The sequence below is a fragment of the Falco biarmicus genome, chromosome 9 (assembly GCF_023638135.1).
Source record: "Falco biarmicus isolate bFalBia1 chromosome 9, bFalBia1.pri, whole genome shotgun sequence".
In the NCBI taxonomy this organism is placed as follows: Eukaryota; Metazoa; Chordata; class Aves; order Falconiformes; family Falconidae; genus Falco; species Falco biarmicus.
This window is the reverse complement of record NC_079296.1, coordinates 21,303,686-21,328,268: the sequence shown is the minus strand read 5'-3', so window position 1 is coordinate 21,328,268 and position 24,583 is coordinate 21,303,686. Positions and strand designations below refer to the sequence as shown.

Sequence of the window (24,583 nt, the reverse complement as noted above, 5' to 3'; positions counted from 1 at the left end):
CTCGCAGGCCACGTAAGAGTGCCAAGGCATGGTACACAGAGCTCAGAGCATCCCTGGAGATCCAGGGATTGCCTCCAGCAGCAAGTCATCTGCCTGTCCCCAGGACACAGAGCTGGAAACAGCAAAGCCACTGCCCCCAGTGCTGCCCTAGTTGCTGCAACAATGAAGGAAGGGGTCAGCTCCAGTGCCCAGCCCCATTCCCAGTCTCCTGCCCCACCGCTGGTCCTGACATTGCCCAGGGCAGCACGCTGTGTATGTAGATGTACACCTATGCAATAGGACCCGCATCTTGCAATCTGTTTTGCATGGCGAGGGAAGCAAGAAAACAAGCAGGAAGCTGAGCAAAGCATCTCAAAGGACTGGGTTTAAAAATATGCCTAGATAACCCACTTCAGTTCCTGAAATGTTGAATCTTCGCAGCCCATGCCAACAGGGTTCCTCAAATGCAATACATTTTGATTTTCATCCAGTCTACCCATTAGCCTCTATGAAATATGACTGATCTGTCATAACTGCTGAGAGTATGGGCTTTTTTTTTTTTTAATGACTTCCAAAGGGAAAAATAAATTTGTTGCCCACTAAAAACTGTGATCTGAAGAGCGAGTAGAAACAAACCATTTCAGTTCTGGAAGCTCTTCTCTGACCTCCTTCAATAATATGCACACAAAGAACTGTATTAAAGTCATGTCAAGAGGCTGTCTGAAATGCAAAAAACCAAGGAAATTTTGAGTTAAAAGAGATTTGCAAAAGGTGACGCTCTGAAAGGGGTTAAGCCTACAGCAATTTTTTGGCTGCTCTGTGCTGCAAGGGCCAGAGGGATGTTCTGTACAGAAACCGTAAATTTGCTTATTTTTTTCCTTTGGAGATGCATTGTTTCCCAAAGACATTCTGGCTCCAGCTCTGATCTGGCATTCCAGATTGACGCTTGTTGAACCAACAAAGATACTGGGAAGCAATACACGATTACACATCTTCTGGTTTATTGCATACTTGCTTGTAATTCCCTTTACTTCTCCAACCTTTAAGCTTATCCTCTCTCACGGTGCGATGAGAATCTCCAGCTGGAAATCTGATAAGACAGCTCGATAGGCAAAGAGCTGGCATTCGATTAGGTTATGTTATTTGTTAAATGTATATATTTATATATTACATAATATTTATACATATATAAATATGTATAAAGATACTATAGCAATAACGATCTGAACCGATGACAGATGGATGATGTTCCAGGAACAGCAAACAAACTAGCTACATGGTACCCCCAACGCTGCTTCCCACAGACAGTCTCATCTTGGGGGAAGTATTTAAGATTTTATCAGATTTTCATCTATCAGGCTGATTTTGCGCTGAAATGGACTATGCACATTCACGAAACTCATCCTAGTGTCTTAGCTGTGAAGGCTTTGGTGTGGTGATGCACTGCAGGGCTCATACCTACTTCAAGTGTTCCAGCTAGATGTAGAAAATAAAAAAAAAATGTTTCTATCCCAGAGCTCCACTATCCAAACCTGGTTTCAGATTATTGTTTTAAAATCAGGATTACAGATACCAGATCTGGACAAATATTCCCAGCCACCATCCTTCTGCTTTTCATTCAGCATAAGGTCTCCCTCTGTTCTTGAAGGTACCGTGCCTCCTGCCCTTCCCACCAAAGAGGGTCGCACTTTGGTCCAGCAGTTGACGAGCAGCAAAGCGAAGTCCATGGGAACAGGAGGGAATGGTTTGCCAAGCAGCAGGTCTGCACTGGTGCATGGCCTTTAGTCAGGGTTAAATAAACAGCGTGTAAATAAATAAATAATCTTCTCCCAGGTTGTGACCTTGTAAATCAAGTCTAAGCCTGGAAGGGATTTTTATGGTCCAGCTGGAACAGCAGAGCAGTCCTAGTAGAATAAATATATATATAGGGGGGGGAAAAAATAAATGTGCCTTCCAGTTGCTCCCAGGCTGCTGTGGGGAACGTGTGGTGCTGCCGTAAGACACGCTGGGGATTAAAAAAAAAAGGAGAGAGGGGACATCACTCTCATTTACCCAACAGCTGTTCCACATTATTTTGCAAGGTTTAAAAGAGGAATAAAAACCGGTTAAATGCACCCAGGAGTGATCTCCCACCTCCAAAGCTGAATTGAGGGCTGAGCAAATAAATGAAAACCCAGCTCAGCTGGTTCCTGGCAGCAGGTTTGATGGAAGTGGATGGGAGCCGGGCAGGGATTTGCTCAGAGCCTGCTATCCGGGCACCACAGCCCCGAGATGCTTCACGTACTTTATTGCTTGTTACCAAGTTACAGTAACTAATTAGTAGCAGTACTAACACTTAGAGCAGTCTCTAGATTCAGCGTGGTTTCACCAGAAGCGGGTAAAAGCTACTGGCTGCAGTCTTGAAAGTCCAGAGAGATGCAACAGAGGAAAGCCAGAAACTGGAGCTGGGTTTCCCAGTTCCCAGCACTGCAGTGGCTGGGGAAGCCAGGCCCAGGGAAGCCAGGGCAAGAGGGGCCCACGTCGGGGAGATGCACCCCCAGCCGCAGCCCCCGCGCGGAGCCGGTGGCATCACCCCTTGAGCCAGGTTTCCATGGGGTCCCGGCCAGCGGGGTGCGGGGGGTGCCCGGGCTGGGGCAGCAGGCGCTGGTGGCGGGGGGCTGCGAGCGAGGGGCTCGCCCCTGCTGGGGACATCCCGTGGGAGGGTGTCCGTTGCTTTCCGATGGAGAATGGCGCCGCCGTGCCGGTGTTTGGCATTTTACCCTTTCCAGGTGTAACGAGGGGGAGCCCGGAACGGAGGCACGCGGGGCATCTCTGGCATGAGGCGCGCCCCCCCCACACATATGCCGCCTACCCCCCCGCCGGGGATCGGGACCCACCGGCCTCGGAGCCGCGGGGGAGGTGACAGCCCGGCTGCGGACCGGGGCCGCAGCGACGGCGGGGCACACACCCGCCTTTCCCAAGCCCCGCTCCGCGGCGCGCGGCAGCCGCCGCCGGGCTCGCTGCCGCTGCCAGCCCGCTCCCACTCGGCGCCGAGAGTGCCCGGCGCGGCGGCTCCGCACCGCACCGCACCGCACCGCACCCGCCGCGACGGGGCCGCACGGCGCGGGGTCTGCGGGCACCGGCCGCGGGGCAGCGCGCGGGCGGCGCGGGGCAGTGGCGGCGGCGGGCGGGGCGGGCCGGCTCCGCCCCCGAGCGCCGATTGGCGGCGGGCGGTGACGCGGCGGGCGGGGCGGGGCGGCCCGGCGGCGCGGCGCGGGGCCATGCGGCAGCCCGGGGCGGCGGCGGCGGCAGCGGCGGCAGCGGCGGCGGCGCCGCCTTCCTGCCCGCGGCGCGGCGGCCGGAGCGCCCCGCGCAGCCATGGGCGATGGGTGGCTGCCGCCAGACTGCGGCCCCCAGAACCGCTCCGTCGCCGGCGGCGGGGTGACGGCCGCGCCGCCCGGGAGCCGGCAGCTGCCCGCCGAGCTGCTGTCGCAGCAGTGGGCTGTGGGCATGAGCCTGCTGATGGCCCTGGTGGTGCTGCTCATCGTGGCCGGTAACGTGCTGGTGATCGCGGCCATCGGGCGCACGCAGCGGCTGCAGACCCTCACCAACCTCTTCATCACCTCGCTGGCCTGTGCCGACCTGGTGATGGGGCTGCTGGTGGTGCCCTTTGGGGCCACGCTGGTGGTGCGGGGCACCTGGCTCTGGGGGTCGTTCCTCTGTGAGTGCTGGACCTCCCTGGACGTGCTCTGCGTGACGGCCAGCATCGAGACCTTGTGCGTCATTGCCATCGACCGCTACCTGGCCATCACCTCGCCTTTCCGCTACCAGAGCCTCATGACCAAGGGTCGGGCCAAGGGCATCATCTGCACCGTCTGGGCCATCTCGGCCCTGGTCTCCTTCTTGCCCATCATGATGCACTGGTGGCGGGACGAGGACCCCCAAGCGCTGGAGTGCTACCAGGACCCGGGCTGCTGCGACTTCGTCACCAACAGGGCTTACGCCATTGCCTCGTCCATCATTTCGTTCTACATCCCCCTTCTCATCATGATCTTTGTGTACCTCCGGGTGTACAGAGAAGCCAAGGAGCAGATCAGGAAGATCGATAGGTGCGAGGGCCGGTTCTACAGCAGCCACGAGCAGCCGCAGGCACCCCCTCACCCTCACCCCCACCACCACCCCATCCTTGGCAACGGCCGCGCCAGCAAGCGGAAGACCTCCCGCATCATGGCCATGAAGGAGCAGAAAGCCCTCAAGACTTTGGGCATCATCATGGGGGTGTTCACCCTCTGCTGGCTCCCTTTCTTCCTGGTCAACATCGTCAACGTCTTCAACAGGGACCTGGTGCCGGACTGGCTCTTTGTCTTCTTCAACTGGCTGGGCTACGCCAACTCCGCTTTCAACCCCATCATCTACTGCCGCAGCCCCGACTTCCGCAAGGCCTTCAAGAGGCTTCTCTGCTGCCCGCGGAGAGCCGGCCGGCGGCTGCACGCCAGCGGCGGGGACCTGGCCCGCCTGCCGGGGGGCTTCGTCAGCACCGTGGGCTCCCCCGAGCGCAGCCTGGCCGGGACCTGGTCCGACTGCAACGGGGGCGCGCAGGGCGGCAGCGAGTCCAGCCTGGAGGAGAGAAATAGCAAAACGTCCGATTCCGAGTCCAAGGTATAGGGGGGGCCGGGGGGGCCGCGTCAGAGCCGGGGCAGGGGGAGAGGCCGAGCAAAGCTGATCCCTGCCGGCGCAGGGGGACAGCGGGTGTTTCCGTAGGAACAGGAGCAGGTGTGTGACATACCTCAACCGAACCACCGCCAACGGGCACCCGCCGCCCGGGGAGCCGAGCGCACCGACGGCGCGGCCCGGGGCGGAGTGCGGGGGGCCGGGGGGCTGCGGCCGCAGTGCCCAGCGCTCGGGGGGCTTGTCCCCGGGCGCCCGGCGGCCCCCGCCGGTAGCCGCGGAGGAGGAGGCGGAGTAGCGCAGGTGTATGTCGGGAGGGGGAACCACCACCCGCCCGCGATCCCCGCTGCGCCGGCGGAGCGGTGCGCTACTGCGCTTATCGCCTGCGGCCAGGCAATAGCCGCCGGGCTGAGAAACTACCTCAAACTGTGCATATTGTACAGGGGAATACACGGACCATGTTTATATTAAACAGCCTACTTACATACCACTGATAGTGTTTTATGGGGGGGGGGGGCGAGGAGCCTTCTGCAGCTTGTTCATTGTAATTACAGATGAACGGGGGGGGGGGGGGGGGGGGGGAACATCCCAGCAACAACAAAAATTAACTGCACATTTGTTTTTAAATGGCAACGAAGCCATTTTTTGCACAGTGTTAAGAGTTGCAAAGTTATTTGAAGATGTTACTTGCACACACGTACACACACGCGAATTAAAAGTGAAATGGAGGTTTGAGTAACACCGACCCTGAACCCCGTTTTCTGTTTTTGCCTGATCTGTTATCGTTTTATTGAGAGAGTGACTTTTAAAAAATATTATTTTATGAAGGTACTGTAAATGTATCCATATTATAAATTAACATATCTTAAGATACTTTATTATTTTTATTTGCCAATGCCCACGTGAATCTGCTGTTGTTTTAGCACTTGTGTGTCATTTCCATTTTCCTCTGTGTGTGTGTGTGTTTTATAACATATTTGTACTCTGGTGCAATTTACTACTGTGTAAGTAATTGGTCTATGTGCAATAAATACCATTGCAGCACAAGCAAGCGTGTCTCTATAGGTTTTGAAACAATACTTACCTATAATGGGAAGAACAGCATTTGTTTTTCTCCCAAGATGGCTCAGGCTACCAATACAACTCTATCTAATGGCTTTTCCTGACACAGTATTGTAAAAAACGCATTTGAAACCCAATAAGGTTGTGTTCCTGTTGCACAGAGGTCTGCTGACTTCCCTTAAAATTAATGGCTAAAATACAAGGTGTTTCCACTCTGATAATGAATACACTCATTTTCTCTTAACTATTCCTTTCTGGAATAGATTCCTTTTTTGTTGTTGTTGTTGTTAGGAGTACGTGGCTGGGAGTCAGGAGACCAGAATATTTAAGATTACAGAGGACATTTAATTTGAAAGCTAAAAATGGTCTCGAGTAGAAAGAATCTCTGTGTGCGGTACGCGCCACCCCACAAGTAAGTCCACCTTGTGCCGACAGTGGGCCTGATCCTGCCCGAGCGAGGCGGGTGGTGTGTGCTCGCCAGGACTGGGTCCCAGTGCTGAGCGTGGAGGTTGGGGGGGAACCTAGCCCCAAAAGTAGCCGGAGGAGGCTCGTGCCCTGTAAGGGGAGATAGGTGTCACAGGAGTCCAGGCTTTGGTTCCCTCTTACTGTTAAAAAAGGAATTAACCTCTGAGGGAATGGCTGGGGCACAACAGGAGCAGGATTGGACTCTGGGACAGACTTAAAACACCGCCAAAACCCCTTCTGTGTCCCTGGGTGAAATAAAGCTATCTAGTTTGTAGATCGTAAAGCTAATGGTCATGAGCAGTGTGGCTTCAGTGTGCTGCCAACGGTCACGTATTCCTTGGGGGCCAGATTATCATAGCTGAATGTTATGTCGTGGACTGATCCAAGTAAGAAGGTACTGTGAGCCGAAGGGCTGCAGATTTGCATCCCTGGTCCAAAAGATTGTCTTCCTTTATTGCTTTATGAAGGTACACTGTATCCTTGTGGTTTCATAAAGTTTTTCATTACTGCAATGAATACATGGCAGATAGAGCAACAACAAGGCAGTGCAGAATGAAAGTGAAGCCATTTTTAGCTTTATTAAACTCAGAAGTATAGCTAAATTAGAAATCGGGTCCCAGGAAGAACGCTTCCCAAAGCCAGTTCTTTAGGGTGGTGGCCAATGGTTTGTTTTGGAAACCATGTGTTCACTTTTTTTTGTTTTAAAAATTAAGGAGTTTGTCCTTTGCAATTTATAATGATGTATTTTCGGGATGGGGGGAGGGGGAAGTTACGCTTTTTATGCAAAGACAAAATAAAGGGACCAGGGGAGTAAATACTTTTCCATTGGTGTTACTGGGGTTTGATGTGAGCTGCAGTTAATGGTGTCTCCCTTGATAATAGTGAGATGGGCTCCTTAAAATGCCAGGGTGGCATCAGATCAGGTGTGAATCGAAGTAGGCTCTGCCACCAGATGATTTATTTTATTAAAACTCTGGGTTTGTCTGTGATTCTAGCAAAGACAACAGGACCAAAAGGGTGCATGGGATGGCGATGTCTGATGGCAGCAAGTGCAGCAAGATGTTGGCTGCGCGTTGGATTGGGATGGGGTGGGGAGGCAGCACTGTCCTCCTCCTGTGCATTGCGGATCCCAGCGAACCAGGGCAGGACTGAGTCCCTGCTTGCTAGGTAGAGCAGGGCAGGATCTGGCCCCAGCACCCAGCTGGGAGCTGAAGTGGCTGTTGAGCTCTCTCTCGTCCTCAGCAGAGTGCTAGATCCTGTGGAAGCACAGTGCCTACTGCACAGGATGGGACAGCCTCATGGACTTGGCTCTTCTTCTCTCAAGTCAGTTCACATGCTTAATTTTAAGCATCTGAATGCTCATGTCCTTAGACTTTAAATGGTGATTAAAGTTTTGGCTCAACAGGGTTCAACTTAGGTGGGAAACCTATGGCCATACTCATTCCGCTTGTCCTGCTGAATAGCTGTGCTGGGTCATGCTTCCCCTGGATGAGTGTAAAGGCATTGAGAAGTTGAAAAGTAGGATGTGTTTTGCCCATTGACCTCAGTAGTAGGGCCAGGTGTGAGCAAAGTGGTCAGGAGTTGTCTGCCGATGAGTTTTGGCCCATCGAGGACCTTCTGGTAGAGTCTGGAGGCTGGCGCATTGAGTCCCTTCATAGACTGCTAAAATAATCCACCTGGTAGTGTGGATGCGGGTGCCGGTCCATCTTGCACAGTGTAAAAAAGACGGTGGCACAGTAACAGTGCAGGCAGAGCAGGACATATGGCACGCACGTGTGCGAGGAAGGGGAGGCTGCTGGCGAGCAGTCTGCCATGGATCACGCTCAGAACAGGCTGTTCTTCACAGAGAAGTAAGATACTCTGAAAAGTGTTACGGGGCAGCTGAAATACTCCGGAGGCAATGAGTCAAACACTCACGATGAATATTTTTTTCTGACAAAAACCAGACATGGATTAACAATTGGAGCTGCAAGTCAGAAAGTATAGGTGGTAGGCATGTGGCTGCACACGTACGTGGGCAAGAAAGTAACAGCAAAGAGCTGCAGGCCTGGAGGAAAGGGAGACACAGGTAAAACAGAAATCCAGTCGGAGAAAACATCCTTTGTGTGCCAGGATGAAAATTATTTGGCAAGGGCGCCTGAGACTTCCACATGCAAGACGCCTGATTTCTCAAAGGCGCCGGCCACACTCTAGGCAGTGTTTGCTCAGCACTTCTGAAAAGAAGGCTGCATCTCTCCACATGCTTAAATGAAAATATATCAGGTGGAAAGCCAGGCTTCAGTTTTCTGTGTGTTCAGGACAGTTAGGGATGTTTCAGACACGGCGGCGGGCTGTTGTGCCCGCAGAAGGATCTCCCCGCCAGGGAGAGCTGCACAAAAGCGTGCTGCAAATTCGCTGTGTTTTGCGACCAAGACCCTTGGCATCAACTCGCTGTAGCTGCGAGCAGTAACTGATGAACAAATGAAACTATGTGCCAAAAAATGTAGCTTAGAATTGGGATCTGAACTGTGCCTGTGGTGCGCGCAGCATTTGGCAGCATCAGCCGGGTGTTTTGTGATACAACATGCACCGGTTCTTCTGCGAACACTGCTCTCCCCTTCTGGGTATGCACGTTTTTTCAAGTATAAGGACAACTTCTTTAGCAGCTTTTTTTTTTTTTTTTTTTCCCTAAACCCTATCTGAAGTTGAGGTTTTATTAATAACTTTTAAGTGGCTATTTTGCAAACCTTCCTTGTGCTGCACGCTTTCCTAATTTATTGTAATTTCCCGTCCAGTGGAGTGCACTTACTTCCTTTATGTAATATATCAGCTGCAGGGCTGGAAATTGTGCAGCTATGAACTGAAAGAGCAGACTTTCTTGAGGCCAAATGCGGTCAGGCATCATTGCCACTGGGAGCAGAATTTGACCTGATAATCTAATCTTATGCGAGAGACTATCTCCAGGAAAGTATTGTTACCAGCCATAAATGACCTCTACTAATGAAGCTGGAGCAATTAGTCCTATTCAAAGCCGTCAACAAAATGTTAACTGCTAAATAACAGTTAATGTTGGATAGCTCAAATAATGAGTGTTTTGTTTGCTGGTGTGTGTTAGGTGATGTGTTGGGAAATAATTATCCTTTGACTAGCAGCCAGCTTTGTACTAATCAGAAAGGAGAAGTCATGTTCTGTTTGAAGGATTATACCTAAAAATAGTTCTGTTACCGCCACATCAACGAGTGAAATGAAGCAAATTCATAGAGACGTACACACCTTCTTAACATTTTGCTTTTCATCCTAAAAACTCATTGTTCGGCTGGAACTTTTCTGTTTGATCATGTCAAAAGCACTAACATGATCTCCCTCAATAGCATTAAGCACACTCCCCCAAAGAGCATTACCCAATGCACCACTGGCCCGCTTTCAGAACCTGCCAAATCCCTGAACGTCCCAGGAGGAAGTAAGGAGTCTTTCTCTTTATATAAACGGTCACATATAATGTAAGATCAACAATATTTGTGATAATTGTCTCGCAGAAGAAATCAATACGCTTTGCCTTTGAGGTGTTTGTACGCCAGCCCACCCGTGAGGAGCAGACGTGGTAACAGCAGGCGAGCTATTCGCGCCGTTCGGTAACTTCAGGTTGCCAAGCACTGCTTGTAAAAGTGACCGAGATGGGAAAAGGATAAAAAAGGTGACGCTGGTGTGCAAACTCAGGATGACATTGCGAACAGCAAAACTGGGGCATCTTTGGCCACACCATGGGTGTTGCCTTTTACCAGTGAAGCCTAATTGGTTTGGATAGGAATGCAGCAGGTAAATGCACTATAGAAACCCAGGTTGAGAAGTGTGAGAAGTAAGTCACTTGCCATACATGACTGTGCCACCAAGGGACAGGCAGCTGAAACATGCCCAAAACATCCCTAAAAATTTTTCTTATTTTTGGGTAACAGCAGCAGACTGAAGCACACCTGAGCAGCTTCTAAGCTGATGTAAAGCCGCACAGCTACCTGGCCATCCATAGCTCCCAGGACACATGCCTCCTCCTTAGTATCTTCTCCCCCTCTCCAAGGGGCTTCAGCTTATGCTGAGAGATCTGTTGGACCTGGAGCCCTCACCCAGCCTGGAGCTGTTGTTCTCTTGCGTGGTGCCAAACAGGAGGTGCCCGTGGCACCCAGGGGTGGCAGTGCCACGGGGGGATGCGCGGGTGCTGCAGGGTGCGCCCGTGCTGCCTCGGCTGTGCTGGGCGTGCTGGTGCAAGCTGCCAGCCGCACCGCTCCCCTGAGTCATCGTTCCACCCTGCAAACACCAGCAACAGAATCAGTCCCACCGTGCTGGAAGTGGAAGAGTGTTTGGCTTTGTTAGGTAAACTGGTGATCAGCTTCCTGGTTGTGAAAACTGGTGGCTTGGTACACGTGTGCTTCACAAACTAACATTCTGTCTTCCCACCCTCTTGGCTCCTGGGTTTTTCATGGCGGTGTTTGCTTGCTCAGCCTTAGCACCCAGCAGCATGAATATTTTGGGTGTGCCCTGGCAGCAGTTTGCATGCAGACATGAATGGTATCAGATGCCGGGCAGCGTTTCAGTTTGGTTGTACCCATTCCTTCTAGGATTGATGCTTAGGGTTATTAATACAGCTGTACTGAAGTGCAAAAAGTACCAAACAAATAGAATGTGAGTCCTGACCTCCAGGTACACAACCTGAAGGAGAAAACAGAAGTTTACCCAGACTGTTGCCACTGCCATGGTTAGCAGAGCATCTCAGATGTAGCAGTGTGCTGTTCCCTTCTGATCCTGTGTAATGCACCGAATCCGGTTGTCCTTAATGAGATGAAATGAGTATTTTCTACTAGTTCAGTGCTCCAGCCATTAGCCACTATTGCACACCTTTAGGCAGTGATGAGTGATTTACCTTTGCATGCCTGGCCCAGCATCTCTCTTAAATCCATGATATTTAGATTTCTTCCTACCAAAATTATTTTGATAATCAGTCTTAAGCTCACTGGCACAATGCTTTGAAGGGCAGATTTAAGTGTATACGCCAAAGAGACAATCAGAGCCATTAAAAAGCTCAAAATCTCAGCAGCTGCTAGATGTATAAATGTTTCAGCTACCAACAACTAGGTAGCTACCGACAACATTTTGCAGGGCCAGGAGGGTGCTGAAGCCCCCTCAGATGCTATCAGCTGCCCTTCATCAAAGCAGGGCTGCAGAGTAATACCCTGCCCCTGTAAGGCAAAATGGCAGGGACAGCGCAGTAGTTCATGACAAAAGATTTGCCAGGTGGTAAAATTTTAACACTGCTTTGTGGCCAAAATGTAGAGAGTGCTTGGTAAGAAGGAACTGCAACAAGCCCCTGACAGGATTTTCTAGTGGGGAAGAGGGAATGACATTCAGGATTAAAGTTTCCACATACAGATGGAGAGCCCCTTGTTGACTGGTCCAGCAAGAGTTACAGATCCCGCTGGCACCCTGTGCAAGCCATGGTGGTGGGCAGGTGGGCGCAGCCACTCCCGGGGGCAGCCCACCGTGCCCCCAGCCGCCCTTCCTCTGCTCCCATTTGGGTATATAACGTGCCCCCTTCTCACCTGCCTGAGCATTGGAGGGGACCCCAGGGGTGTCCTGTGACACAGAGGTGTGTGCCAGCCTGTGTCCCCCCCGGGGGCTCGCCAACGCAGAGCACATGTGCTGCCGAGGGAGGAGAGCTTCCTTTTGGGCTGGAGCAGGCGAATGGGGAGATGTCCCCCAAAGCTCCCATTGTTTAGCAGCTCGCCCACTCGCAGAGCCCACCTTCAGCAAGGGATGGCTTGTTTGCCTGCTCTTCCCCTAGATACTCACTTGGGAGCTGTCACATAAAAATCTCGCCTAGTGTGGGATGCGGGATGCGTTCCTGGGCAGGCAGCGACCCTTGCTGCGGTACGGGATGAAGGCAAGGGGGAGGCAGGAGGGGCAGTGGGGGGAACCTGTTGCTCACATGCTCCCACGATGGAAGCATATCGCTGGTACCCTGGCAGGTTGCCGTCACCAGACGAGGACAGCCACGACACCAGTGCACCCAGGCTGCGCCTGAAATCCCAGATCTGACACAGGAGCATCCGATCTGCGTGCAAATCAGCCTGTGTCAAACGCTCAAGCTTTGGGGAGTTTTTACATAATATTCTGCACAAGGCAGCTGCTGCTGCAGTAATTATTGGTAACAACAGGTATTGTAACAGTGATCTAAACCACCTTAAGAGCATCCGTGGGAGAGATTTTGCTCCTGTTTCAGTGCCAGCTAGCTGGCAACAGGGTGAATGTGTCTGCAGTTTTCAGTATCAGCCCATCCAGGCTGGTGCTGGTGTTCGCATCCTCCCCCCCAGCCCTCAACCCCCCCCCCATCGCGTGTCCTGCTGCCCAGACTGGCTCTCCTGCCTGTGCAGCTGCGTGGGCAACGGGCCCCTCAGGCTGGAAACCAGCACTTTCAGAAAAGGTTTGTTTCAGCTGATCCATGCGGGTTGCAATGAACACAGGTAATGGCACGAGGGGCATGGAAGCATGCAGAGTGATGGGGCTGAAGTCATCTGTTCTGGTAGCCGACTTGACGTGGATCCCTTGCTGTGATCACACGCCTCGCATCCAGCAGTGATGCTGCAGAATCTGAGACCCAGAGCAGCACCCTCTGACCTGTCCTTTTGCCTGACCTGTGTTGGAAAAGCAGAACGCACCACCCAAACCTTCCCTCCCTTCTGGGGCCACTCTGACTATTATATTCAGGAGCTTAATGACTAAGCCGTTAAGCTTCTCATTGCATGTGAAAAGTGAAAATAAATCTAATTTTGTACAAATATTTGTGTGATAGAAGAGAAACATCACTGAAGTCTGATTATCTGCTGTGTAGCCAGACCACAGTGAAACGCACAGGACAGACTCAACTTTTTGCGGAGATAGGGTCCAGGGGAGCTGAAAGAGCAACTCGGGTACCAGGTGATGGCACTAAGCTGTCCCCAGCTGCAAGAGGGTGACATGGCAAGGAGCCAAGGGCAGTGGAAGAATGCTTCCCCAGGAAAGGCATCTCTGTTTGCCCAAAGTCTTTGTGTGGATCCCAACACTGACGGGCACCACCGAGCTTTTAGTGACCTGTGAGTAATCCCCATCCTCTGTGTCTTCTGGTGGATAATGTTTAGCTGCTTTTATTCCTGCGCACTTCACTTATGCGGGAGCAAGGAATGTGGTGATAAAAAAACTGGAATGATTTCAGTGCTGGATAGTTTCCATTAATATATTTCTCATTATATAACGCTGCCATCACTACAAAAATCTGCTAAAGTGCTTTTTAGGAAGGTGGAACATTTCTACGTAGCCATAATTAGGGAAGTGGTGGTGTGGAGCAGGCTGGGCTTTGATCAGATATTTTTTAATTGCACGGGATGTGCTTGCACTGTTGCATGGTATGGATTTCTTTGCCTTTACATTTCATGGCACCTCATAAATTAAACGGTTGATGTTGTCAAATGCATGCCATTAGCACTCTGGGCAGATAATCCCTTCGGTGGCCTCATCGAAGCCTATCACAGGGCCCGTCTCCAGATAACTGCCTGGAAGAAGAACAATGGTGCTCCGAGCCCCTAGGGACCTCTGCTCTTCAGTTCTGCACTTCAGAAGAGAAAAATTATCATTATCTTCGTGGCTCGAGCTCCCTTTGAAATGCGGTTATTTTTTACTCATACACTCCAAGTATTTTTTACATGATTATCAGTGGGAAATTTGAAACCTCCTTTGAAAAGAGGAAGATTTCCTGCATCCCTACTACTAAAGAAAATGGATGGATCAAGTAGTAAACTTCAATGACTTACTTGGCATTAAATAAGAAAGAGAATAATGAATTGGATTTTGTGTGCCTGTTTTTCCTCTGCAGGGAACAGTCAGGCTAATGGATTTTCATTGCCTTCTGCTTCTGTTCACCAGTCTAGGTGAATTCAAAACACTGCTGCACGTGTGTGCTCTTTCCATGCTCACTTGTCGCAACTTCAAGTATTTGGAGTTTAGCAAACATATTGGTTACCACCATCAGTGCCACCCCAACTGGTGAGGAAAACGTGCAGGTTAACCCCCTGTATCCAACGATGACTTGTGTCCTGCTGCGTGGACATCTGTGTTTTATGCTAGGTAGCTGCAAGTACGCAATTCCTTACTTAGAGTGGACACTGGTTTCCTACTATTATGAGCTCTGGCTTCGATGTCCTTCAAGAGAGACATCATTTCCCCACTGGGTTCACCAAAAACTGGTTGGGTCTCTAAACCCCTCCTTAGTTTACAGGCTTTGCCGAGCGTGCCGTAGGGCTTTTTATTGGGGAAGGAAGGGAGGTGGTGTAGGAGGAAGCTATTACAAAGCTATATAACGTAAACAGCTTTCTCATGTAAACTCCAAGCTTGGCAAGGAAGAGGTTAAAGCTAGGGGGTAGCTGGGGGGTACTTATTAGGGCAAAGATATAAATAGAAAGTCGGGAAGCCTAGGGAGGGGCACGGGGGAAGGGGAAACCATCAGTTGACCCTGGATGGGGTGGACTCCAGCAGCTTGGTGAGAGCCCCCGGCTGCTCTGCCCTCAGGTTTGGACCTGGGTCTTCCCTAAGGCATCACCCCGCAGAGGGGGGATGCTCAGACAGAAACCCTGCATAACTGACCGGGAGTCGTGTTTGTTCAAAGCTGAACTTGAAAGGTGTTTGGGTCACCTGAAAACTTTCTGCAGAGCCAGAAACTGCTGCTGCTCCTGCCTGCCCTTTCCTGCCCCAAACCTTCGCTGGGTCCACCAGCGCCTGCCCAGAGCCAGGGAGCTGCTCCCTGCCCGCTCGGATGGCTGGAGCAGGATTTCCGTTTTCCTACCAGCCTTGGTGCCTCAGGCTTTCTAGTCTGTTTTCTGTCCAAATGGGAAACGCATAATGAGAAACTTTAAACAACTTATGGTACAAGGAAACTCGCTGGAGTAAAGTACAACATTATAATTTATTTCCAAGGAAATGATGCACTCTCCAAAAGCACTCCACTCAAGCGCTCCAGTTTAAAGTTGCAGGATAACCGCTGGCCATCTTTGGTGCTGTCTGCAGCCCTCATCTGGGTCTGCATGTGGTGCACGAGGAGGGCAGAAGGCTGCCAGGATCATCTCTGCTGCTGTCTGGTCTTGCCACCAGCAGCTGTTCATCACCAGGTTATTGCAGATCTTTGCATGCAATGAGATGCTCGATGTGGGTATAACTGCTGGTGAAGAGGCGCCAGGGAATGTTACATAAACTCCGTGCCAACGGATACGTTAAGATATACACAAATGCTAGCAAGGGCGTTTCCTTAACAGTGTTTTAAACCACCCATAGCAGCTATGTGGACCAAGCTGACCAAGTGCTGAGCATGACCAAGCAAAGGACCACCTCCCCTATCCCCCAGGCTGTGAGTAAGGTGAGTACCTGGGCACAGCCAAATGCCTGAGGCTCAGGGAGGGTCTGGCTGTTCGAGCTGCACTGACGGTGGGTTTGCTTGCACGGGTAGGTCTGGACAGTCTGGTGCTGGTGATGGAAAACCCAGGAGCCACCCAAGCCCTGGAGGAATTCTCTTGTTCTATTTCCAGCCCTGCTTTTTAAGATGAAAATGGCTTCAGATCAGATGCATTTCTGAAGCTTATCTGTGTGAATATTTGACTGCTTATCCAAACAGAACAAAAACCTTCAAACCTTCCGAGGTCCATCCATCAAGAGCTTTATCTCCCCGTGTCACCGTTCGGCTCCCGGCTGCTCCCGCTCAAAGCCTCCCACCACCCAGGGCTCGGCTCTGCCCACCAGCTTCCCCTCTCCCCTCTCCGGACAGCTTCGCAGCATTACCCACAGCCACCTCCTTGGCTCCCTGCCACTTCAGCGATAGCTTCTGCATTGCATGCAGGAGTGGCAGGCCGGGGCTGCTGCTGCATGGTCTACAGCCAGCCAGCATCCTGATGGGCTGCGTTTGTGCTGCTGGATCGCAGCCCATCGTCTCCATCCCCCACATAGGTGGCCATCTGGGCTATGGCCACAGCCATGACCAGAGCAGAGCACACTGACTCTGCTTGGTCCCAAGAAAGGAAAACATTTGTCTTTTTTTATGGGTTATTAATGAAGCCCAGATAAAGGAATGCAGTCTCCTTTATCTGAGGTTCAAAGACTGAAATACCCAAGAAGAATATTTCTGAGCCCCTCCCTGGTAAAAAGGAGGGTTTGTAAGAGGTCCCCTCAACCCCAGCTGTTGGGTAGGGGAGGAGGGGGTGTCAGCCCTTGTCACCTGACAGCCACTGGTCCCCTCTGGCAGAGGCATTCTCACCACTGCTGTCGGGCTGCCAGAGAACTCAGCATCCCTAAAAACCCAGGTGGCCTTTCCCCCTTGGTAGCTGAGCACGGCACCTGAGCCACTGGGAAGCAGCGGGATCATGGCAAGCACACAGGAGGGGCACCAGCATCATCAGCCCTGCGGACATTCTTGGCCAGATAAAACAGCTACATAGTTTACTCTTACGCCCAGTTTATACTGTGCATTATTCAGCCTTGTCAGAACAGCCTTTGCAGTGCGTTGTACTTGATATCGGGACCACAGGACATTTCTTGCTTTGAAGCTGAGCTGGCACAAGGAGTCGTCTGCAGTCCTGCTGTCCTGTCAAAGCCGTGGCCAAAAACAACAGGGTGAAGACTTTGGAAAGAGCCACCCATCCACAGCATAACTGAGTTAAAAATGGGGGCCTGGCTGGCTCAGGGCTTGAGAACAGCTGTTAAGCAGGTCGGAGGTTGAAATCCTGTGTGCAACGGCAGGGATCAGAGGGCTCTGCTGCTTGGTACTGCCTGGTCTCCACCCGGATCTAGACAAGCTTCAGCATCGGGGTGGCCTTCTCCAGCGGGGACCGTTTTCCTATTGTCCTTTTCACAGGAGACTCTGACCTGTGAGCTGTCGTTGCTCTCCTCCCTGTGGTTTTTCTTCTCTTTTGATAGTCAGAAGGGTAAAAGTAATTCCCATCTCATATATAACAATTAATTTGACTCAATAGCAAGAGGTTAAATGTACTTTTTATACTGTGTTGTATGGTAAACTCTTTATAAATATCATATCACTTCTGGGTCATCTTCAGGGTTTAAAATAAAGCTTTAATTTAAACATCGTTTTCCAGTGTTGACAGATATGATAAATACACTTTAGTTCCAATAAAACCTCATTTCGACAATGTTTTGCAAAAATCATTACAAGCTAAGGATTATTCCCCTGATTTTTCTGCTTTGTTTGTCTCCATATTCCAGTGTTTAGTTTAATGTTACATTCCATCATTGAAAAAAACATCTGTGACCGCAGTAATTCATTCACCAAGGCCTCTGCTTAGGGGATGGGAGGATGCTTTTGAGAATGATGGAGAGGCTTATGTCATGGGGGCCTCGGTGCTGTTGCAGCACCTCTCTGCTCCATTAAGAGACACTGTGCCTTCCTTGCGGCTCTATGGGGGACTAAAAGTTGCCACGGCTGGGAGATGCCCTGCTTTGAAGGGGCTTAGGAGACCTGAGCTGTTGCTGGCACAGTGGGAACGCAGGTGCTTGGTCCCAGCTGGAGCTCCCCGGACCGTGACAGCACTGCTGCTGGGTGATGGCAACAGGGCGTTAGCATTGCTTCAGGGAATCACACCTTTGGGAAATGGTGGAGGACTAGAGGGGCCTGTTTCCAGGCTCCAGTGGCACATGAGGCTTCTTTTACACTCAGACTCCCCCTCTTAAATCATTCCCCCAGGGTGTGAAGGTGGTGGTCGCCTTCTCCCTTCCAGAGCATCCCTTCTCTCTTCCAAAGGCTCCTTTTCAGGCTTCCAGACCAGTGGCAGAACGAGCCCTCAGGGCACTGCTGCAAAGCCCATTGGCAACTTCATGGCAATTGACCTAGCCTTGGTACCCCAGGTGTTCACAAAATCAAGCCAAGAGGGCACAGTGGGACAGATTTCACATCTGGAAGGTGAGGTTAAAGAGAAGTCCTCCATCTACAGGAGGGTTGCATTCATGTTGCCTGAGCTAACCATCCAGCTGAGTCCCTCCAAAATTCCTCTGGACTTTCTCTGGTTTTCCTACTTTCCCATGTAAACAGAGGAAGACCTCTTTTTCTGCAATCAAACATTTTAATTCTGCAGTAAAACAGCTGTTACATCAGCTGCCATTGCATGGTGGATGCAGATGCAGCACAACAGAGCTCTTACATGTTGTGAGGTGAGTGGGTCCGATCCTGTGCTTGAACCGCAAAGGTACAAGGAGTGATGAGTAGGAAGACCAACTTGGTTTAAAGTGCTTTAGAGCTGCTGTCGTCTGTCTTCTGAGCTCTGCAGTTTACAGCCCATATTTCTCACACCGCCTCTCCGTTAGAGAGTCAAACAAGAGATGATGCTATTTGGAGAGCAAGCCTGTGTGCTGGAGACATGCAAACACTGACACTTCTGTCCACATGGACTGGTCTCCATCTGCAAGGAGCTTTCAGCTGCCATGCTGAAAATACCTGGGGAAAGGGCATGCAGAAGGGGAGAGAGGGGGGTTCTTCTGGTGGGTTGCCATGTCACTCGGGCCGCTTTCATGGTGATACCTAGAGGATGTCATCCTGCACGGCTAGCTATGGTAATCCTTTCAGTGGGAACAGGTGCTGGAGTATAATCCTGCTGTTTTTCTTGGTTATGGTTCTCTTCAGTCACTAAGACTGAGCAAACAGGATTATCATCAGGAGGTGAAGTTACCGGTGCTGTGTGTCGTGGCTCCATGGACATTTTTTTCCAAGGCAGATGCCAGCTTTGCTGAGCAGCCCATCCCAGCGAGGGCAATGGGTGAGCTGCTGGCCAGCCAGCTCCTGCAGCCCTGCCTCAGGTCCGTGCTGCGTTCCCCAGGATGAGGGCTGGATCCCAGATGCAAAGCCCATCCTCTCTACAGCTCTCCTGGAAACATGCCTCCCCAGGCACCCCAGTTGCAGGTGGGATGGAGACTGCCAGCCGTGCAGCAGCCAGCGGCATCGCCCCAAAGCCTGGGCCGGTCCAAGGCACTGGGGGAGGACAAGGGGTGGCTGCTCTGGCTGGGCTGCCAGATCTACTCTGCAGGGAAGGCTTGAGGCACTGCAGACCACCACCCCCCAAACCCCACCCCCACTCCTACCCCCTGGGGGCTTATGGTGAACACTCCGGTGAAACTTCAGAGCAAGTCTGCCCCTGTGTAAGCTCATACCTCCAGCAGACCTTGATGTATCATCAGGTTTTGGTTTAAATCCCCAGAGTTCTGCACTCATCCATTCCCTCTCAGTCCTCCTCCACCGCTTTTAGAGACCAACCTTCACGCTGGAGACACTCCTTACTATGCACAGGCAGTGCCTCTCTGTTCCTATTTTACCACCTTTTGCTTCTGCTGATAACAAACCCTGACACCCCAGCAGTGCCCCGCAAGTCCCTTCTCCACCGGTGAAGGAGGACATGCCAGGTTTGTGGCACCAGCCTTTACTCAGTCTCAGTGCACAGACGTCTGCTCCCCTTTCCTGGTTTGCTTCAGGTCTTAGCTGGCACCACATTTCAGTAAAAGCAAAGCAATCAAGCTTGGCTTCATGGTTTTGTGGCAGCCTTTGCTCAAAGCTGTTTTTATAAATAACAAACTGCAAAACAAGCGTATGTGTACAGAGCTGAATACCAAGCTGCAGGAATGGGAACTAGAGATGTGCAACTCAGGAAGAGTTGTTAAAGCTCCAGCTTGTAGCCGTGCTGATAAGGCAGTTTCCAAGAAGTTGCCCAGCCCTTAAATTCTAGAAACTCTCTCTTCCCAGGTCAACAACCTTTTATGGACTGATTCCTAGTGTCACCCTACGAGAAAACATGGTCCAGGCAGGACCTTCTGCAAATGATGCAAGAGAGAGGAGAACCTGTGTCGCTAAGATGGGCTCCAGAAACTTTCTGGCATAGAACACCAAAACAAACAGTGAAAAGCACATTTGGTAATTCTGGTAGTTTAGAAAAGCACAAGAAAATGTGCTTCAACTTCATTCTTCTTTGGCGAGGTCTTCTCCTTGTCTGAGAGGTGATGGAGGCAGTGTTAGGTGCCCTGCTGCAGCACTGCCAGGCTTGGGCACCCTCGAAGGTACTGCCTCTCCCTGGGGAGCGCTCGATCAGCCCCGGCAGCAGGGCTCGGCACCCAGGCTGCTCCAACACCAGCTGCCCCACAGCTCCACTCCCTGCTTTCAACCAGCCTTCGCTTCAGACATGAACAGAGGCTCTCCGGAGAGAAGGTTTTCCATAGCATCCCGCAGCTCCGTTAGCCATAAGGTTCAATGTGGCCATAGAGAGCACCAGCACAGGGCTGATCAGACTCAGGAGTTTGGCTCCCTCATTTCATGGGGACTTTTCAAAATACCTTATGCAGGTGTGGGAGTTGACACAACAGAGCATGCACCATGTTAAAGTCCGTCCAGCTTGTGTATAAACACCGCTAGTCCCTTTTTAAAACTCTTAGGAGCTGTTTCATAAACATGAACTATTTTGCTCGATTTCCCAGCGGTGTGGTGTCTCCATAGCAGGGCTGGAGGCGAAGGAGCTGCCCATGCGGACGGGGGCTGCAGCCGTCCTGGGTCCCTGCCTGAGCGGGCAGCAGAGCCAGGCAGAGCCTACCACCTGCTGGGCCTTCCTCAGGGACTCCGTGCTCCCCACCTCTCCCCAGTGCCGTTTGCTGATGGCACCGACCGCTTTCCGGGCAGCCATGGAAATGCCGTGTGCTGAGCATCGTGACACGAACACCACTCGCTAGCTCTTCATCAATAACAGCTGCTGAGACGTGAGTAAGCCACGCGAACGGTGAGGATGCTCAATGAGTAGCTTGGTGGGCTGACCTGTTTGCTGCCTGTTTGGGGTCTGAGGTGTGTTTTGCAGTGTCTGGGCATGCTCTCTTCCTTGCTGGCCCTATGGAACAGGGGCACCTTTCTGAGCTGAGACAAATTGACAGAATTTTGCTGAATTGAGGAACCTCACATTTCCCCATCAAAACTTAGTCCTACCAAAAAAATTAAATAATTAGTCTTCCAACAGTCCTGAAGAAGGGGCAATAAAATTCATGCATACTGGATGGGCACACATCTGAATTTGTGTGGGATCCCACAGTTGTATGGGGGGTCTTGAGGGTCTCCATGGGAGCCACCCTTGCATGCTCAGGAGTCTTAATGGGAAGTGATGCTAGAGCACGACTCCAGCTCTGCTGTGCCATCGTGCACCATTGTGCAGGCAGCACTCCCAAGTCGGGTCCACCGGGCTCCTGCTTTTGTGAGGGTGCAGGACCTGGCCTCTGTAATCCAGGCAACCCAGGGTAATGTTCATCCCGCTCAAGGAGCTCAGCCAAATGAGTCCTGGAGCTCAGCCTGACTCCTAAAGCTTTGAGATTAAGGGACTTGGCACCTGCTTTGGAGGGGCAGACTTTGGGGACCGTGCAGGGCTGAACACTCACTGCTGCCAGGTTGTCCAGAGGGGCTCATGGTGCTGCAGCATGGGAATTTCTGGGGCAGAGACTCTGGTTTTGCACCAAGCACACTGAATGCCACCGGCGTAGTTTCCTGATCTAGGCTTTTGTTGGTTCACCTGCTCTACTGAGCTGCCCTGAGACTCAGCAGGTTGTGCTAGCTCGCACCTATAACAAGTCAGGCTTTGGCTGTCCAGTTAGCCAGGCTCCAGGAAGGTCACTGGAAGGACTCCAAGGGCCTCAAATAGGAGTTGACTCATGCCCCATGAGATCAAAACAATGTCTCTGCATATGAAAAAATATTATGGAAACTGTATCATTCATGCACAAAAGCCGCACTTCAAACTTTATCATAGAAAATACATAATATTGTAAATGGAAAGAAAAATTGCATGAGGCGTGGTGTGTGTTAAAATTGTTGGCATGTGAAAACGTCCCTTCCCATAAACACAGCCGGGGTCTGGTACACAAGTAGGCATCCAAAGCTTGAAAACTTGGACCTTTTCTTCACTAGTTCAAAGCACTCATTTTCTGTAGCAGGAATTGATTTCTAGGCTTATCCCTTGTTTTGTCAAGAGTGACCCAGAGCAAATGCTTACGATGGAGTTACCAATTTGGGACGATGTGTGACGGGTATGCTTCAGGATCTCATAAACACAGCAGCACCACAAGAGAGTGCTGCCTGGGGGCAGAGATGGGTGCTGAGAGCACCCCATGGGCAGGCTGCAGCACTCGGCTCGCTTAGGTCTTTTGTGGGAGGTTTGACTCTGTGGTCAAATCCTGCTTCACTGATGCTGGCCAGGATTTGACTGTGGTGCTCAGCAATGCAGAGTCGCTGCAATTCCCACAGCTGTCATCTGCGGCTTGATCGTATTCCAGCAATAGCTGATTACCACAGCCCAGGGAGCAGAATTCAGTGTATCACCTTGAGAAGAAGAGCAGAGGATGGCTTGGCATGCACAGCAAATGCAGCTCTTAGGGAAAAAATGAATTAATGTGGGTATTAACCAGCAATTTGTCAGACAGCCTCTAAAGCCAGCTTCTGATGCTGCGAAGTGTGCAGTGCAAAGTGAGGGATACTTGTGCATCTCCTCTGGTTTCCCCAAAGTTCTTTGGCACTGGGAGCAGGTGGACGCCACCGAGGCTGTTCAGCAAGTAGGAGAAGCTGTGATGGATGCTTCAGCTGCTGCGTACGGGTGGCTTTTCCCTCTGACCTGGGGCCATGTGGCAAACCGTAGCTCAGCTCTTCCTGCTGCACCGTGCTTCCCTCCTCAGGCAGAAGCATCAGGAGCTGGCTGCATCTGTCTCCTCCTAGGCTGGACCCGAAGCACCTGCCATTCATCACTCTGCCCTGCCTCGCTCCCACCACCCTGTGACACTTCTGTGGCAGAGGGGTCCCCCCACATGCCCTCCAGCAGCTGGGCCTGAATGCAAACATGTTCAAGCTTCAAGAGATACAGAGCCATGTGAAATAACCCACCTCCACCATCTGTCCACTATTGCAACCAAATTACCCCTATTTTTGCCCCAAACACATGCAGCTCAGGACAGCCAGACACCCTGTGCAAGCCCATCACTGATCCGCATGCCTACAGAGCACAAGAGCTGTGAGACGGCTGACAGGCTCTCAGGTTCTCATGCTCTCCTGCCCCAGTATTATGGGCTGGCTGTGGAACATTAGCTAACTGGGCCATACTGGTTCCCTGCTGGAGCATGTTCTTCCAAGTGATGCTGGGAGACATACAGCCGCGATGACTAAGCTCTTCTTACATTCCAATAATCCAACAAATAAATGTTTCTTGAATATAAGCTAGTGTTTTGTTTGCAGAAATGAGTGAACCATCAGCCTGGCTGCTTTTGTGTAGGGGCCAAAGCTTCACAAGGACCCACGGGGCACCAGGCACTCACACAAGCGCCTTGCTTGCCCACCCTCCCAGCTCGCCTCTCCTCCTTTGATGGGTTTGGAATGAGCTGTGGAGGTCTAACTGCGGAGAGTAATGATGTGTGAAAGCTCACTTTCATTTTTCACTCTACTTTTTTGGAAGGTGGAACATTTTACAGTTGACAGTACCACGCTAAAGCCATATGAGGCAAGCAACTATTTTTAACTAGACGGAAACTATCTGAGAGTCTACTGCTGAATTATTTTAAACAAAGAAATCATGGGATCCAAAAGCGATGCTAGGGGGAAAGGGGGTGGAAGGGCTTTTATCATGCACTTGTTCCAATAACTGTTCAACTACTTCAAGACAATGTTGATGACTCTCTGAAAGTGTCTGTGGTCTAGTAGTAGCTGCATTTTACAAAACGCTTCTGCTTTGAGAGAAAGGCAGGTGCTCGGGTTAGAGCAGCTTGAGAGGCTACCCATGCTCACTGATCCCCTTTGCACCCTGTACTGTGCTCTGGACCATGACAAATGGGAGAAGACACTTGAGCATCTCAGCACTGCCCTTCTCTGAGCCCCCATCACCCCGTATTAGCTGGGTGCAATATGCTGAACGCTTGTGGGACCACAGTGGGGGGTGAGAGGAGAAAGGGTCACCTCAGCCCTGGTTGGGATATCCTTCCACCTGACAGTGAAAAGCACCATTTCTCCCTCCTCTGTGCACACCAGCGCAGAGGTGGCACTTCAAATAAGGCGAGTTTGACGGTTGAAACAAGCCTTGTGGATAAACTGAGAAATTTTCTTTGCATTTCCTTTGTCTAACACCTCTCAGACTCGCAGCAGCACCGCTTCTCCCTGGAAACTGAGTCAGCTTCTTGCACGAGGAAGGGGAGAACTAGAAAGTACACCTGAGTTACAGCTGCCTGACAGGCTGTGACCCAAACTGTGTCAGAAGCCTATCAGCCTGTTTGTGTGAATTAATGCACAGCCTATTTATACTCACGCAGAGCACAGGGGTGGTAAGTACGTACACGGTGTTCAGCTTTGTTCTGAAGTCTGTAACTCCATTGCATGTGCAGCATTGGCCTT

The 24,583-nt window shown here is 51.3% G+C and overlaps 1 protein-coding gene and 1 long non-coding RNA gene across 2 annotated transcripts; one reads left to right on the top strand and one right to left on the bottom strand.

The window, feature by feature from the left end:
• Positions 1-3,222: 3,222 nt before the first annotated feature.
• ADRB1 (adrenoceptor beta 1) lies at positions 3,223-14,976 on the top strand. Its single transcript, XM_056352473.1, has 2 exons — positions 3,223-4,617; positions 14,027-14,976. The coding sequence occupies exons 1-2, from the start codon at positions 3,337-3,339 to the stop codon at positions 14,198-14,200; spliced, it is 1,455 nt and encodes a 484-aa protein (XP_056208448.1). The 5' UTR covers positions 3,223-3,336; the 3' UTR covers positions 14,201-14,976.
• Positions 14,977-15,093: 117 nt separating this feature from the next.
• Positions 15,094-19,817, bottom strand: LOC130155338 (uncharacterized). Its single transcript, XR_008824037.1, has 3 exons — positions 19,348-19,817; positions 15,568-15,730; positions 15,094-15,364 (listed from the first exon to the last, which is right to left on the bottom strand). It is a non-coding gene; the product is annotated as an uncharacterized LOC130155338 (long non-coding RNA).
• Between the last annotated feature and the right edge of the window lie 4,766 nt (positions 19,818-24,583).

Bases quoted from the DNA above. Each gene is read 5' to 3' on its own strand.
- ADRB1 (XM_056352473.1), top strand. From the start codon at position 3,337: ATGGGCGATGGGTGGCTGCCGCCAGACTGCGGCCCCCAGAACCGCTCC. The intron at 4,618-14,026 runs GTATAGGGGGGG...TTTCCTCTGCAG, and splicing joins CGTCCGATTCCGAGTCCAAG to GGAACAGTCAGGCTAATGGA.